General features: G+C 33.1%; 1 protein-coding gene across 2 annotated transcripts in view; it reads right to left on the bottom strand.

Moving 5' to 3' along the window:
- LOC123504990 (calmodulin-binding transcription activator 1-like) overlaps positions 1-18821 on the bottom strand; it is a 697746-nt gene that overhangs the window by 55051 nt on the left and 623874 nt on the right. For both annotated transcript variants that reach the window (XM_045255981.1, XM_045255980.1), the window contains 2 exons: positions 14560-14865; positions 13551-13646 (listed from right to left, as the gene is read on the bottom strand). In XM_045255981.1, coding sequence (XP_045111916.1) covers positions 13551-13646; positions 14560-14865 — 402 coding nt within the window. The remainder of the gene's footprint in view (positions 1-13550; positions 13647-14559; positions 14866-18821) is intronic.

The following is an 18821-nucleotide window of genomic DNA, read 5'->3' as shown; positions in this document are numbered from 1 at the left end:
CTATGTACTTATAGTACTGACATAAATCAGTTGCAGCCTGTTTCAAGATTTTGAGATCCTTGCTTTAATTTATGACATATTATCAATAAAGAAACACAAGCTTCCTGTGTCATAAATAGTCATCTAGTATATCATATGTATAAGTTCACTCCTGTCTCTGGTGGAGGATACCATATTTAAATGAAAGATGGCTCTACAGCTTAATACTTTGCTTTAAGATAATAAATCCTTTACATGAGGGAGCCAACATGTCCTATTCAAAAAGCTCCTCAAAGCAGTCATAATTTGCAAACTACCAATATGAAGCCTTTAATTTTGTGAAAGTGAAAGCAAGATTTTATAAATTAAATACTAGTGAAATGACTGATCATAAAATAAAAAAAAAGAGTGTAAAGCTCGATAGTGGATTTTGAGATATTATGTAAAGTTACAATATATAATTCTAAGTTTTTTTTTTTTAATAGTAACTGAAGAGAAAATCCCAAGTTAAAAACTTAATTAGTTAGGATATGCAATGAAACCATATGAAATGAACAAGAAAGAAGTAAAATAGATTCATAAGCCTTACATATAAAGTATAACATTTTTTAATAGTATCTCAATAACAGTATTTCTAAATTGCGTGTGTGTGTGTGTGTGTGTGTGTGTGTGTGTGTGTGTGTGTGTGTGTGTGTGTGTGTGTGTGTGTTTCACCCAACTGAAGTACACAGGATATGATGAGTTGAGCCAGTCTCAACATTTATTCTTTTTATCAGCAATTTCAGTTCTGTGGATCTTCCCTGAACACACTGATTTTACATTTACCTTATGCTTATGTTTCAGAAGTAGTTGTTTTATTTGAAAAATATTGTTAAATGTTTCCTGAAAAATAACTATTCCTAACACTTCCTGGCCTGGCTTCATTTAAACTTTCACACCTCAATAATTACAGTCAGTCCACTTTATCAATAATGAGTCATGTGAGATGAATGTAGACTACAAATTATGTTACCATGCCAACAATGAATTATCTAATGACTGTTTCCTTCATGTGTATTACTTTTATTTTTCATGGGGAAGAGTAGAATAAACAATCATGAAAAAAATAAACAAACAAAAGTAAATAAGTAAAAAAAGAAAGAGAAAATAACTTGAATGATAAAATGCATGTGATTACTATTGAACTTTTCTTGCTCCTTTTTTGCATGTGTACACACACACACATGATGTAAACTTAATTTATGTGTATGTGTATAAACATTAAGAAACTATAGTTATGGATGTAACTGGATATCTTTATGTATGGAAAAAAGTATGCCCCTATCTGGTAAAGGTTGACTTTTTAATATGTATGGTTACTGTTATGCATAAGATGATATTTCACCAAATGACCACTTATAGATTTCAAACATTTCAAGTTCTTTATTCCTAATAAATCATCTATTATGTTAGTGGTAACAAAAGACCTTGTGGCATACAGGATGAATTTCCAACTACAGTGGTACCTTGAGATACAAGCTGCCTGACATATGAGTTTTTATGAGATACGAGGTATGATTTTATAATTTTTATATTTATTTTGATACGAGCAAAATTTTGAGATATGAGTCATGCTCAGGGATGTTGCTGCTAGTCAGTGGCTTGGCACATTGGTCCAGCCTCAGCTGAGTTAGTATCTATGTGTTTCCCGCATATTTCATGCACTGTGATTGTTCTTTCACCATTTTCACACTATTTACTTACCTATTTTTTTGTCTAAAGAAAGTACAGGCAACCCCCGCTTAATGAAGGTTCACACAAGGAAATTTCGCTACAACGAAAGTTTAATTTTATTACCATCTGCTCGTTTAACAAACACAAAACTCGCTTTAATGAAATTTTATCCAGGTAATTTTTTCCAAGTTTGAAAGCCCCGCCATATTATGCAAGCCAACAGGCTTTTGAATACACCAGCGCCTCTCGTGGACAACACGCGCACCACTCACTCCCCCTGTTCAAAACAATAACAGCGTTAGCAGCAGCTTGTCTTCCCTCTCTCAACTTACCACCAAAACGCCCTGCAATGTCGCCTAGCGTTGCTAAGAAGACCAGGAAGTCTCTTACTCTCAAAGTGAAGCTGGATATTATTCACAGACATATGAGAGGTGAGAAAACTAATAGCATTGCTTGCCACCATCTTGACTCCATCTTCTGTCTCTATTATTTTCAAGTCAGCAGACTCTATTAAGAAGGCTGGTGAGACCGTATCTTCCTTGCAAGCTAAAAGAACCACCTGAACTCGTGATTCTACAATGGATAAAATGGAAAGCCTTGTGGAAATGTGGTACATAAGTCTTGTATGTGATACAATGATTCCACAGATGCCGGTTAGTGTCTTTCCCGTTTCACTCTCCCTCCCTTCATAAATTCAAGATCATCAACATTATAAAGTTATGTACATACATACATTAGCGTACATTATAATGACTTAAATTAAACTGCCTAAATGTTTAACTTCATAATTTTTACTTTCATTAAACCTTTCAATGTACTATGATGCACTCTTGCTTTGTTTACTCTCAATAGAAGTTCTAGTCAGGGGTTAAACTTGTTATAATCGGTTTGCTTGAGAAAGTTTCGCTTAACGAAGGTTTTTTTAGGAACGTAATCCCTTCATTAAACGGGGGTTACTTGTAGTTTTAATTTACATTTAATGTTTACGTGTGAATGGTGCCTGCATCCCTTCCTCCTTTCCTCCCTCCTCCTCCACCATTTACTACCATTATCTGAAAACATCTGTTTCCAAGGTAAGAACAATAAATAAATTTTTGCTTTTATTCTATATGTGTTTATGCATTGATAAAGTATGGATGTGTATGTAACTGAAAAGGCAAAACACAATTTCTCCCATCTCTGCTTACCTCCTCCACTGATGTTTATCATATGTAAACAAACCTTTATGGCTGCAGCAGTGCGACCTCTACTCCCTCTCTCTCTCTCTTTCTCTCCTATTTAAAACTTCATTTATTCAATGAATAATGCTTACAGGGGCATCAACGAGCTCTTCTGTGATTATAGGAGCACCCAGTCTTCTGTGGGTGGCTATATTTGTACACTCCAGCTGATCAAGAGTCCCAAGGGAGGGTTCGGAATGCGGTAGGGTAATGTCCCGTGGAATGCACATTTCGAGATAAATATAATTTATAAGAGTAGTTTATCTATTTATATTATCTTTTGTTATATTTGATTATGTTTCTGTGCATTAACTATTATTTATAAATACCTTTTTCTTACCTGAAAATATGTAAAAAAAATAGGGGTGCTATTTGGGGAGGCTGAAATGGATTAATGGCATTTCAATGCATTTCAATGGGAGAAAATTGTTTTGAGATATGAGCTCTTTCACAGAACAAATTAAACTTGTATCTCAAGTTACATTTAGGGAGGCAGTGGCATAATGGATAAGGTGGTGAGCGTGGGATTGGGCAGCCGTCCACACGTAGGTTCGAATCCCAACACATACCACTTTGAAACTATGGCATTTGTTGAGTTGTTTAAAGTTACCTACATGTCACTATGATAGCCAGGTTCTAGGTGGTTACACCAAGATGCACTTGGGTGGTGATATGGGTTCTAATATAGGTACCACTGTAAATAAAATTGCCTGCGCCATTAATGGGCAGAAGCTTAACAGTGCTTCCCACATATACTCTTCAAGTATGCCTACAGGCACTATAGGCCATAACGTATATATATATATATATATATATATATATATATATATATATATATATATATATATATATATATATATATATATATATATATATATATATATATATATATATATATATATATATATATATATATATATATATATATCACATTTATGCTCCATTTCCCTTACTGTCACTATATTCATCACTCTTAGCATGATTAATGATCCCCACAAAGTTACACAATAAAACCAACAAACTACAGTGGACCCTCGGACTTCAAACATTATTTGTTCCAGAAGGCTGTTCGATGTCCGAAATGTTTAAAGTCCAAAACCATTTTTCCCATAGGAAACAATGTAAATAATTTTAATCCATTTCAAGACTCCAGATTTTCTCCTAAGTAAATGAGAACTGAATCATAATTAAATTCAATATTGTTTCCTTCTTAGTGGTGAGCTTCATGACACACGTAGTGTGGAGGGCAAGGGAGGATTGACATTATGTATGTGCTAATGCAGATGGTTATTTCAGAAATGTCTTTGCATTTGAGACTACACCTTAAGACAACCTCAATGAAAACTTTGTTTTGTTTCACATCTGTTACACTTTGTCACTATAGTAGTTAAGAAATATTTTTATTAGTTATGAGATTAGTGTACTTATATGAAATATTACTCAACCATCCTATCTAGTTAAGTGACTCTGTTCAAATGTCTTGAATAAGAGCAAGATGACAATGAGGAACCAAAACAAACAGGGAACTGATGTTTACCTCTAGATTCGGTCGCTTTCGGGTTGTTTGAAGTCCGAATTTTGTTTGACCTCCAAATTTAATTGTTCGAAGTTCAAGGGTCCACTGTACTCTCCCCATGTTATCACTTACACATATTCAATCCCAGCCATCAGTAGCGTGTCTACTCATGTGACCATCACAGTTTTATTTTAATATACGTACTTAATATTTAATATTTGAAACACCTAAAATTTTGACTAAAAAATTTGGATTACTAATATCAATCATTAATTTACTAGCATTGTTGTGTTGTCTATTTAGCACACACACCAAAAAATGTTGTTTCTTTAGAGTGTGGTCTGAATGATTGACTCAAGTCCAGCCATTTACTACAACATTACAAAAAGGCAGATGACACAAAGCAGAAAAATTATTTGTTGATGTAGTTTTAGATGGCAGGTAGCCAGTTCAAATGCAAAAAAGCATCCTGAAACTGCACGACAGAAGGCAGGCGACTAAAACAACTACTATAAGAAGTTAGCATTATTAAGGTGAACAAAATCCCAGTTTAGCAATACATACTGCATGTTATTTGTGAGAAGTAAAAAAGTTTCTAAAAATTGAGATAAAGAGTTTGTAAAAATGAAGTAAGCATTTTCATACTTTTCCATACTAAGAATTATGATAGTGAAAGAGAAAAATCAAAAGCATTGTGCAATAGTAGTAGTAATACAGTTACAGTTTCAAAAAGGCTTTCAATTTACCATTAAGAAAAACAAATTTGGGCATTGCAAACTGCAAGGATGTTAAGAGTTAAACAGAAGAAGCAAATCAGACACACTAATGCAGAGAAAACAAGTTTTGTTGGAAGCTTGGCAATATATCAACACACTTGCCACACTATTTGACTAACCTAGAGAAAAAAAAAAATCTTGATATCCCTTCTCCATCCTGATAAAATGACAAACTATATTTACATGATTTCCTTAGAGTAGATTCTAGGCTGGATTTCAGTCTATTATGTATCATTCAAATATTAAGCTGAAATAGAATTACATTTCCATTTCAACAATAAGAAATCATAGATTATGAAATAACTTTCACCAGAGATGTTTCCTTCCTTTCTTGCACAAGAAGGGACAGGAAATAAAACAGCCAGTGTCTATCAAGCTTTTCCATTAATGATTATAAAAATCAGTGAAGTGTGTGTGTGTGTGTGTGTGTGTGTGTAATTAACCTCGATCGCCTGTTGGTCACCCAGCCAGTCTTCCCTATTATGGAGCGAGCTTAGAGCTCATAGACCGATCTTCGGGTAGGACTGAGACCACATCATACACAAAACACACCAAAAAAGCGAGGCCACAACCCCTCAAGTTACATCCCGTACCTACGAGTATTTACTGCTAGGTGAACAGGGGCCACACATTAAGAGGCTTGCCCATTTGCCTCGCCGTTTTCCAGGACTTGAACCCGAGCCTCTCGATTGTGAGTCGAGCGTGCTAACCATTACAATACGCAGATGTGTGTGTGTGTGTGTGTGTGTGTGTACAGTATTTACCTAGTTGTAGTTTTTACAGGGATTGGGCTTTATGCTCGTGTGGCCTTGTCTCCATATCTACACTTATCCAATTTTTCTTTAAAACTATGCACACTCTTTGCTGACACCACTTCTTCACTAAAACTGTTCCACGTCTCAACACATCTTTGCGGAAAACTATATTTTTTAACATCTCTCAGACATCTTCCTTTCCTCAGTTTTTTACTATGCGATCTTGTGCTTCGAATGTCATATTCTTCTCTCAGGATCAGTTTCTCATTGTCCACTTGATCCATTCCGTTAATCAATTCATAAACTTGTACTAGATCCCCTCTCTCCCTTCTCTGTTTCAGGTTTGGTAGGTCCATAGCCTTTAGTTTCTCCTCATATGTCATCCCTTCAAATTCTGGAACCATTCTTGTAGCCATTTTTTGTAGTCTCTCCAGCTTCCTTATGTATTTCTTGTGTGTGTGTGTGTGTGTGTGGGTTACCTAGTTTACCTAGTTGTAGTTTTACAGGGTTTGGGCTTTACGCTCGTGTGGCCCCGTCTCCATATCTAACACTTATCCAATTTTTCTTTAAAACTATGCACACTCGTTCCTGACACCACTTCTTTACTCAAACTGTTCCAAATCTCAACACATCTTTGCAGGAAACTATATTTGTGTGTGTGTGTGTGTGTGTGTGTGTGTGTGTGTGTGTGTGTGTGTGTGTGTGTGTGTGTGTGTGTGTGTGTGTGTGTGTGTGTGTGTGTATTTACCTAGTTGTAGTTTTACAGGGCCTGGGCTTTATGCTCTTGGTGGTCCCGTCTCCATATCTACACTTATCCAATTTTTCTTTAAAACTATGTACACTCTTTGCTGACACCACTTCCTCACTCAAACTGTTCCAAGTCTCAACACATCTTTGCGGGAAACTAAATTTTTTAACATCTCTCAGACATCGTCCCTTCCTTAGTTTCTTACTATGTGATCTTGTGCTTCTAAAGTCATATTCTTCTCTCAGGATCAGTTTCTCATTATCCACTTTATCCATTCCGTTAATTGATTTATAAACTTGTATCAGATCCCCTCTCTCTCTTCTCTGCTCCAAGGTTGGTAGATCCATAGCCTTTAGTCTTTCCTCATATGTCATCCCTTTAAATTCTGGAACCATTCTTGTAGCCATTTTTTGTAGTCTCTCTAATTTTCTTATGTGTTTCTTTTATGGGGAGTCCACACAACTCCTGCATATTCCAATCTAGGTCTTATTTTAGTACTTATCAATTTCTTCATCATTTCCTTGTCCATATAGTGAAATGCTACTCCAATATTCCTTAGCAAATTATACGTCTCTCTCTGAAAATTCTATCAATATATGGCTTACCGGTTGATTATTTTCTTCCATTGTCACTCCCAAGTCCTTTTCCTTTTTTACTTTTTCTAGTTCTACTCCATCTCCCATCTTATAGATTCCCACTGGTCGTCTTTTACTTTTTCCCATTTCCATGACATGGCTTTTGTCCACATTGAATTCCATCTCCCATTTTTTGCTCCATTTCCAGATCTTGTTTAAGTCTTCCTGTAGTATTTCACAATCCTCTTTTTGTTTAATGACTCTGCACAGTTTCGCATCGTCCGCAAACAGATTTATGTAGCTGTTCACTCCCTCTGGCATGTCATTTATATATACGAGAAAAAGTACTGGCGCCAATGTGGCACTCCGCTGTCTACTGTTCTCCACTTGGACTTCATATCTTTAACTATCGTCCTTATTTCTCTCCCCCTTAAGTAATTCTTCATCCATCTCAATGTGCTTCCTTTTAAGCCACCTTTCTCCTCTAACTTCCATTGTAATCTTTCATGTGGCACTTTATCAAACGCGTTTTTGAGATCTAAATAAATACAGTCAACCCATCCCTCTCTCTCTTGTACTTTATCAACTGTTCTAGAGTAGAAACTCAATAAATTTGTTACACATGTGTGTGTGTGTGTGTGTGTGTGTGTATTACCTATTTGTGTGTGTGTGTGTGTATTTACCTATTTGTGTGTGTGTGTGTATTTACCTAGTTGTAGTTTTACAGGGCCTGGGCTTTATGCTCGTGTGGCCCCGTCTCCACATCTACACTTATCCAATTTTACTTTAAAAGTATGCACACTCGTTGCAGACACTACTTCTTCATTTAAACTGTTCCACGTCTCAATACATCTCTGCGGGAAACTATATTTTTTAATATCTGTCAGACATCTTCCTTTTCTCAGCTTTTTACTATGCGATCTTGTGCTTCGGATGTCATATTCTTCTCTCAGGATCAGTTTCTCATTATCCACTTGGTCCATTCCGTTGATCAATTTATAAACTTGTATCAGGTCTCCTCTCTCCTTCTTTGTTCCAGGGTTGGTAGATCCATAGCCTTTAGTCTCTCCTCATATGTCATCCCTTCAAATTCTGGAACCATTCTTGTAGCCATTTTTGTAGCCTCTCCAATTTCCTTATGTGTTTCTTTTATGAGGGGTCCACACTACTCCTGCATATTCCAATCTGGGTCTTATTATAGTACTTATCAATTTCTTCATCATTTCTTTGTCCATGTAGTGAAATGCTACTCCAATATTCCTTAGCAAATTATATGTTTCTCTAAAAATTCTATCAATATGGCTTACTGGTTGATTGTTTTCTTCCATCGTCACTCCTAAGTCCTTTTCCTTTTTACTTTCTCCAGTTCTACTCCATCTCCCATCTTATAGATTCCCACAGGTCGTCTTTCACTCTTTCCCATTTCCATGACATGGCTTTTGTTCACATTGAATTCCATTTCCACTTCTTACTCCATTCCCAGATCTTATTTAGGTCTTCTTGCAGTATTTCACAATCCTCCTTTTGCTTTATAACTCTGCACAGTTTCGTATCATCTGCAAACAGATTTATGTAGCTGTTCACTCCTTCTGGCATGTCGTTAATATAAATGAGGAAAAGTATTGGTGCCAATACTGACCCCTGTGGCACTCCGCTTTCTACTGCTCTCCACTTGGACTTCATATCTTTAACTACCGTCCTTATTTCTCTCCCCCTCAAATAATTTTCTATCCATCTCAATGTGCTTCCTTTTAAGCCACCCTTCTCCTCTAACTTCCATAGTAATCTTGCATGTGGCACTTTGTCAAACGCCTTTTTAAATCCAAATAAATACAGTCAACCCATCCTCTCTCTCTTGTACTCTATCAACTATTCTAGAATAGAAACTCAATAAATTAGTTACACAAGACCGTCTTTTCTAAAACCAAATTGGCTATTTGATATTAATTTGTTGTCTTCAAGGAACTCGATCCATTGTTTCTTTATTATTCTTTCACACATCTTGCATATTACACTAGTTAGTGATACCGGTCTGTAATTTAAAGGTTCTTCCTTCCTTCCGCTCTTATATATGGGAACCACCTCAGCTCTTTTCCATTCTACTGGTACTGTTCCATTTTCTATTGAGCATTTTATGATGTTGTATATAGGACTTGCTAGTTCTTCCCTACATTCTTTCAGTATTCTGCCTGAGACTTCATCTGGTCCCATTGCCTTCTCTTCATCCAGTTCCTTCATTAACTCTTTTATTTCAAGCTTGGTTACTTTAATCTCTTTCATATAGATTGTCTCTCTATTACCCTGTGGCCTCTCAAATTTGGATTCCTTAGTAAAGACCTCCTGGAATTTTTATTTAATAGTTCTGCCATACTTTTGGGTCTTCCACCATCCCGTTCTCTCCTTTTAACCTTTCTATTGTTTCTTTTTGCCTAATTTTTCCATTTATGAATCTATAGAACAATTTTGGTTGCTCCTTACATTTTTCGACAATGTCTTTTCAAGTTCTTTTCCTCTTCCTTCCTCACCTTAACATATTCATTTCTCTCTGCCTTGAAGTTTTCCTTATTTGCTGGATTTCTATTTCTCCTCCACCTTTTCCATGCTCCATCTCTTTTTTCCTTTGCCTTGGCACACCTTGCATTAAACCAATCTTTCTTTCCTTCTTCTTTAGGTCTATATTTTGGGACATATTCCTGACTCCTGTTTTGTATATTTCCAAAAATAAGTTATATTTGTCTTGCATTGTCTCTGAGTTTTCCATCTCCTCCCAGTCTACGTTTTAAAATAGTTCTTGAGATTCTCAATATCAGCCTTTCTGTAATTTAATCGGTCTCCTTTGTATGAATCGTCTCTATCTTCCTTTCCTCTTCTATATCTATTTCTAATATTGCATGGTCACTCTTTCCCAATGGGCACTTATATCTTATATCATCATTCATTTGTATACCCTTGTAAAAACTAGGTCCAATCTTGCCGGCTCGTCGTTTCCTCTGAATCTTGTGCATTCCTTTACTCTCTGGTCCATCATATTGTCTATCATTAGGTTCAAGAATCTTTCTCCCCAGGCTTCTTCCCCCATACCACTTTCATAATTTTCCCAGTCCACTTCTTTACAGTTGAAATCTCCTACTAATATCACTTTTCTCCTTTCTTTAACGATTCTCGTTAGACTCCTTATTGTGTCATCTATCATGTCTTTATATTCTTGATTGGTCCATGAATTTGTTTTTGGTGGCACATATGTTACAATGATTGTTAACTCTTTTTTATTAATATGCATCTTAATATACAATACTTCTGCTTTTCCTTCCCACATTCCACTTGGTTTATCACTATCTCCTTCCTTAACATAATCATGACTCCTCCTCCTCCTTTACCCACTCTGTCTCTTCTCCATACATTATACCTATTATCCAAGTCTATTTTGATTGCCTCATTTAGTTTTGTTTCAGCCAGGCATACAATATCCGGATTTTCTTTCTTTATGTAATCTCTTAATTCTAATTTACTTGATAAAACCCGTCTATGTTCGTATACATCATTTTTAGTCTTTTGCCTTTATCATTTTTAGTTAAACTTGTTCCACTTTTTTCTCTTCCTTCTCGTTTATATACCATTTCCTTATCCTGTCTCCTAGAATTCTCCAAAAAAATGCCTTCTCCTCTTCTGACCTTTCATTATTCTTTTCCCTTACTGCTGCTGCCAGTTCATTGTATCTCTTCCTTTCTTCCTCATTTCTATTTTTCTTTATATAGATATCCTTGCAGCCTTCTGTTTCTCTAAGTTTTGTTGTTCTATATAATATTTCTTCTGTTGCTGCTTGTGATTTTAGTAGTATTTTAATTGGTCTCGTTTTCCTTCTTGATATGGTCCCATTCTGTTTATTTCTTCTACTTCCTCTTCCAAGTTCTGCCTATCTTCGTCGTTTAGATTCTTCAGTAGGTCTTTGACTGATTTCATTTCTTCTTTTCTCTTTTGGTCTATATTTTATATTTTTTCTTTTATTCCAAATACGACTACACTCTTCTTTTTTCTGCAATTTCTCTAACTAAATTTTCTTTTATTTTGAGGATTCCTATCATTTTGCTTGTCATATTTTCTTCTTTTTCTTCAAGTTGTTCTTGAATCACCTCCTGAAAATCAGCCTTATCTTTCTTATCTTGGACTCTCCATGCTTGTACTTCTTTTTTAATCACGTTCTGTACTCTTTCCTCTTCCTTGTTTACTAGATCTTTAAGCTTCTATTTTTCTTTCTCGGCTTTACCGAGTCCTTCTTCCATCTGCTTTTTGTAGTTAGCTACTTCCTTTTTTTAGTTCTTCGTTTTCCGCTATTAGCTATTGATCTGCTGCAGTCTCTGACGAGACAGCCAGACGTTACCCTACGGAACGAGCTCAGAGCTCATTATTTCTGATCTTCGGATAGGGCTGAGTCTAGGCACACACCACACACCAGGACAACAAGGTCTCAACTCCTCGATTTACATCCCGTACCTACTCACTGCTAGGTGAACAGGGGCTACACGTGAAAGGAGACACACCCAAATATCTCCACCCGGCCGGGGAATCGAACCCTGGTCCTCTGGCTTGTGAAGCCAGCGCTCTAACCACTGAGCTACCAGGCGTGTGTGTGTGTGTAATTCACTGTTTGATCTGCTGCAGTCTCTGACGAGACAGCCAGACGTTACCCTACGGAACGGGCTCAGAGCTCATTATTTCCGATCGTGGGATAGGTCTGAGACCAGGCACACACCACACACCGGGACAACAAGGTCACAACTCCTCGATTTACATCCTGTACTTACTCACTGCTAGGTGAACAGGGGCTACACGTGAAAGGAGACACACCCAAATATCTCCACCCGGCCGGGGAATCGAACCCCGGTCATCTGGCTTGTGAAGCCATCGCTCTAACCACTAAGCTACCGGGCTGTGTGTGTGTGTGTGTGTGTGTGTGTGTGTGTGTGTGTGTGTGTGTGTGTGTGTGTGTGTGTGTGTGTGTGTGTGTGTGTGTGTGTGTGTGAGAGAGAGAGAGAGAGAGAGAGAGAGAGAGAGAGAGAGAGAGAGAGAGAGAGAGAGAGAGAGAGAGAGAGAGAGAGAGAGAGAGAGAGAGAGAGAGAGAGAGAGAGAGAGAGAGAGAGAGAGAGAGAGAGAGAGAGAGAGAGAGAGAGAGAGAGAGAGAGAGAGAGAGAGAGAGAGACTTCCCTTGGGATTTTAGTGTATGTATCCACATCAAGTAAGGTTTATCCTAAATATCAAAAAGAAATTTCCTATTACTGGTGCTTAATTCAGCTCAAACCAATACATGTTGTTAATTAATGCGCTGCTAGGATGCTCTGGGTTTAATCAAGAGTCAATCAGCATAAATATTACAAATTGGAGGCAAAGTTGTGGTGTGGTAAACACATGCAAATTTTTTGTAGTTTTGACTTGCTTAGGAATAGTTTGCAAAATCAGCACTATTTGTATGTACAATAAACAATATCAATAAAGAGGACTGATCATTATTATGTCTGGGAACTTCTGGATTTATGTACACTTCATACATTAAAGTTCATTTATTCACCTGTATGTCTAAAGATATATATATATATATATATATATATATATATATATATATATATATATATATATATATATATATATATATATATATATATATATATATATATATATATATATATATATATATATATATATATATATATATATATATATATATATATATATATATATATATAGATAGATAGATAGATAGATAGATATAAATATATCTATATATGTACATAAAATTAAAAAAATTCCCTTTGTGCATTACTTTTATTACATTTCAAATAGAATGTGCAATGACATAAATGTGTCCTGCATTTTTCAGATCTTTAAGCTCTTTAGCTATTTATAGGTTGGAAACTTAACTTTCTAATTAATTCATAACCTGCCAGCCAAAAAAGTTCCCCACCATCTAACTCCATCTCCATTCTTGCTTGCGTGTCACCAGAATAACAACAAAATGAAGCTGTCAGTCTACAGTAATAGTTAAACCTGTCATTTTCTCACGATTCCAAAACAAATTAGCCTAGGCAGTTAATTTCTCCCCCATGTGCATATGTATGCTGCGGGTTATATGTATATTTGGCAGGAGCCAGTCTTATCAGCAAAGTGTTGCGAATGGGCAGAAGATACAGTGATGTAGAAGGGTGATAAATCAGCTAAAAATGACCAGAAACGCCCTTTTCCATAAGCACATCACTTAGTGAAAACTTGTCATTACCGTAAGTTTTTGGTGGAGTCTAGCGGAAAGGAGAGCCTGTTGATACTGGCTTCTGGTGTTTGTTTGAATTTTGCTATGCATAAAGTTGTAGATATGCTGAAAAGTGACATGACAATATTATGAAAAGTTCCAAACAAAAGCAACTAGTACAAATGCATATATTTTTAAGCTCATCACTGAATCAAAGCCAATCAATGCATATTTGGCGGGAAGTGCCTATGCTACTTGCGTAATGTGGCTTTTGAGCATCTGGCAGTAGTGTGCTCTACATTGCAGTGAAATATATGGGAAAAGTTGAATAAATAAATAATAAACAAATATATAGATATAAGGTGAATGCACTTTATACAGCAACAACCAGAAATGCCTGCATCCAGAAGGCCATTATTCACAATGGCACAGGAATATTATTGTGTAAATGTAGTGTGGGAATGTGTGATGATTCATGTTAATGTTTTGTGATATACAACAGGAAACCAAAGGCACCAGTGATGAATCTACTGTACTTTCAAAAACAGGTATAAGTTGATAATAAACAATACATACAAATACAAGTGTGTGAAAGGTATCACCGGTTACTTACTATCATTCTTTCAAATGTGTCACATTAATTCATAGAAAATTATCAAAGGAAACTGTTTACAACTGCCTCAAGATTCCTCTTACTCTGATCACTAAAGTGAATACAAAGGTTCCTCTGCATGTCATAAAAGGCAAATAAAGAGAGCAATAGTGGAATGCTGGGAACAATTATTTTTCACAGCAATAACTAAAGATGTCGGAGGAGTTTCAGTACTAAATTTTGATTTCTGTATGTATTTCTATCCCTTGTTATTCACTGGATGCCACTTTGCACATGCAGGAGAGAGTGAGACATATGAACAAATTCCTTTCAACATTTATGCTTTTACATAACTAACAGTAATCAAAGTGTCAAAATCTAAAACTGATTTCATCAGTAAAAGAAATTTTTCAAGATTGTGGTATAGGATAAAGTTAGAGGACTTACCTGGTTTGTGTCACTGTCTGAGGGTGCTGGCATGGCTACCAGTGTCTGGCGGGAGGAGGTGACAGTGTTGGGTCCCTCGTGGTGATGGTGGTGGTGATGGTGGTGGTGATGGTGGGGGAGCTTGGCCACACTCAAGCGCCGGAGTGGATGCAGAGTACACTGCTTGCTGTGTTCGGCACCTACACTAGCACCACAGCCGCACTCAACGCCACTCTTGTTTGCCACAGCCGCTGCCGCTGCTGCTGCTCGTGCCACGCGCTGCTTTTCCATAAGCTGGGCCACAATGGCCTCCACTGTCTCAGCTGTCTGTGAGCCAAAGCAGAGATTACTACAAGGTACTGACAAGATTTAGTGGACTTTGATTATGTTTTACTCTCTCATTTAAATTTTTTGTTTAGGATTTTTAATCTTGTTTTCTATTGAGGTAAACACTAGGTAATCTCCAAGAATTGCAGCTCATTATTTCATAAAACTGCTTTATTTCAGGTACAGCATTCCTCAGTGTACTATTAAAAGAAAAAAATAATAATAAACAATATGTATCAACACTGATTACAGGCAGATGTCATATGTAGAGACATCAAATAACAATGAATGATAAATCTAACAATACTGTATTTCTATATTTGAAAGATCATTATGCTATAATGTTTATAAGTTTCTATAAAGTAGATTTAATAATGATTGTAAATAATAATAATAATAATAATAATAATAATAATAATAATAATAATAATAGTAATAATAATAATAATAATAATAATAATAATAATAATAATAATAATAATAATAATAATAATGACAACAACAATATAATGATAACAAGAATATAATAATAATAATAACAATAATAATAATAATAATAATTACAATAGCTAATAATAATAAAAATAATGATGATAATAACAATAAATAATAATAATAATAATAATAATAATAATAATAATAATAATAATAATAATAATAATAATAAAAAATAACACCAAAAATAATACTAATAGCCATAATAAAAAGCTAACAGTAACAAGATGAATAATAATAATAGTAATCAATATAAAACAGTAATATAAATTATAACAATCAACATAAAACTAATACAAATGAACATTAGAATGATAACAATATTAATGAATATAAATAGTGATTATCAGAACAAAAATTATAAAAATAACTTGCTATGTGTTGCTGTGTAGGAGGAAATAAGTGAAAGACAAATTGAGAATTGCTGAGAATAAGTTGCCAGCATAACAGGTAGTCTTTGTGGAGAGAAATTTAAACTTTTCCAGCAGACTGAGTGCTCTGTTTATACTGAATGAGAGAGAGAGAGAGAGAGAGAGAGAGAGAGAGAGAGAGAGAGAGAGAGAGAGAGAGAGAGAGAGAGAGAGAGAGAGAGAGAGAGAGAGAGAGAGAGAGAGAGAGAGAGAGAGAGAGAGAGATGTAACCATAGAGAGTATGTATAGAGAGAGAGAGAGAGAGAGAGAGAGAGAGAGAGAGAGAGAGAGAGAGAGAGAGAGTGTAACCATATAGTGTATGTATATGTATGTATGTATGTGTGTGTGTGTGTGTGTGTGTGTGTGTGTGTGTGTGTGTGTGTGTGTGTGTGTGTGTGTGTGTGTGTGTGTGTGTGTGTGTGTGTGTGTGTATATATATATATATATATATATATATATATATATATATATATATATATATATATATATATATATATATATATATATATATATATATATATATATATATATATATATATATATATATACAATTAATATGTAAAATTAATCAATGTAAAATAATAATAATAATAATAATAATAATAATAATAATAATAATATAAATACACTTGTACAATACATTGAAATAAAGTAATGAAATCTGAAGTGACATGTTTGGTGTTAGCCACAAAGCTACCTAACCCTCCACTGAGTCCACACTGATGCACAAGGCACCACTAGCAGCTGGAATGTGAGAAGTGAGCTCAAGGGTCATCAGGGGTTGTGATGGTGGGTCCTGGAACACTGTCATATTATGGGAGGTAAGCATGGAGAAAGATGCCTCACCTTACATATTTGTATATGTAATGGTCTCTAAAAATCTAGTCAAAATGAATACACAATCCTTTACAATAATCTATGTAACACTGGCTTGCATGTCAAGGCACACTAATTAGATACCTACATCTTATTTTAATATTTTGCTTAAAAAAAAAAAAAAAAACTAAGAGTAAGTGTTCAAAAGAATGACTTCTGCCTGCAGTATTGAAAGACACTGAAGTAACAGGTAATGTGAGAGGCACAACTCAATTAAGGGCTTCCATCATGCAAAGTTCATGCAGGTATCATGGTATCTTACCTTCATAACTAGGTCAGAAATATATACTATAAAGATCTATTGTATAGTCCTGCCCCCATGATATCCCACTTTCCACTCTTTTAGTTGCAGTTATTATGACATGAAGTCTGCATAATTGTATGCATGATAACAACATCTAAAATCAGTCATGTGATAATAATGAATGCGATGAGCAAAACCGCAAAAATTTAATGTTTTTGGCTGTAGTGTACATCAAATGCAATACATTCATTACCTACTAAAATAAATCCTTCATTAATTCTTTGATGTAAGTTGGAAAAACATATCCAAGTAAAATCACTCCTTAACTAACCGTGTTCTCTCCAATAGATATTTAAGTCACACTATATTTAATTTTTATAAAACTACTGATCTGCATTAGAATAAAATCTGCTAATAAAATATTAATGTATGTATTATGTTGAGTTTTGGTGGGAATCAACTGAGAGTACTTTTAGTATGTATATACTATGCAATTTTTTCTTCACTCCATTGAGGAACATACTGGAAAAAAAATAAGATGCTGATAGGTATGAGGAAGATGAGAACAATAAACTAGAGCAAAAACTGTTCAATAAATTAATGATGTTCAGGAAAGGTATTTAGTACTAATATTTGTACAGTACTAAAAGAGAGCAATTCATGCAAAGTTGGAGCATAAATAAAAATAACAAAATCAGGGTCAATTACAGTTGTCTATCTGTCCAAAAGCCTTACAAATATAAGAAATGACAACTACATGGTACCCCTATTTCATTCTAGCAAATTTTTGAATTCAGCTGCTTTATATATATATATATATATATATATATATATATATATATATATATATATATATATATATATATATATATATATATATATATATATATATATATATATATATATATATATATATATATATATATATATATATATATATATATATATATATATATATATATATATATATATATATATATATATATATATATATATATATATATATATATATATATATATATATATATATATATATATATATATATATATATATATATATATATATATATATATATATATATATATATATATATATATATATATATATATATATATATATATATATATATATATATATATATATATATATATATATATATATATATATATATATATATATATATATATATATATATATATATATATATATATATATATATATATATATATATATATATATATATATATATATATATATATATATATATATATATATATATATATATATATATATATATATATATATATATATATATATATATATATATATATATATATATATATATATATATATATATATATATATATATATATATATATATATATATATATATATATATATATATATATATATATATATATATATATATATATATATATATATATATATATATATATATATATATATATATATATATATATATATATATATATATATATATATATATATATATATATATATATATATATATATATATATATATATATATATATATATATATATATATATATATATATATATATATATATATATATATATATATATATATATATATATATATATATATATATATATATATATATATATATATATATATATATATATATATATATATATATATATATATATATATATATATATATATATATATATATATATATATATATATATATATATATATATATATATATATATATATATATATATATATATATATATATATATATATATATATATATATATATATATATATATATATATATATATATATATATATATATATATATATATATATATATATATATATATATATATATATATATATATATATATATATATATATATATATATATATATATATATATATATA

This window comes from Portunus trituberculatus, chromosome 17 (assembly GCF_017591435.1).
Source record: "Portunus trituberculatus isolate SZX2019 chromosome 17, ASM1759143v1, whole genome shotgun sequence".
NCBI classification, from domain to species: domain Eukaryota; kingdom Metazoa; phylum Arthropoda; class Malacostraca; order Decapoda; family Portunidae; genus Portunus; species Portunus trituberculatus.
Note: the sequence above shows the minus strand (reverse complement) of the source record. Positions and strands in the feature narration are given on the sequence as shown.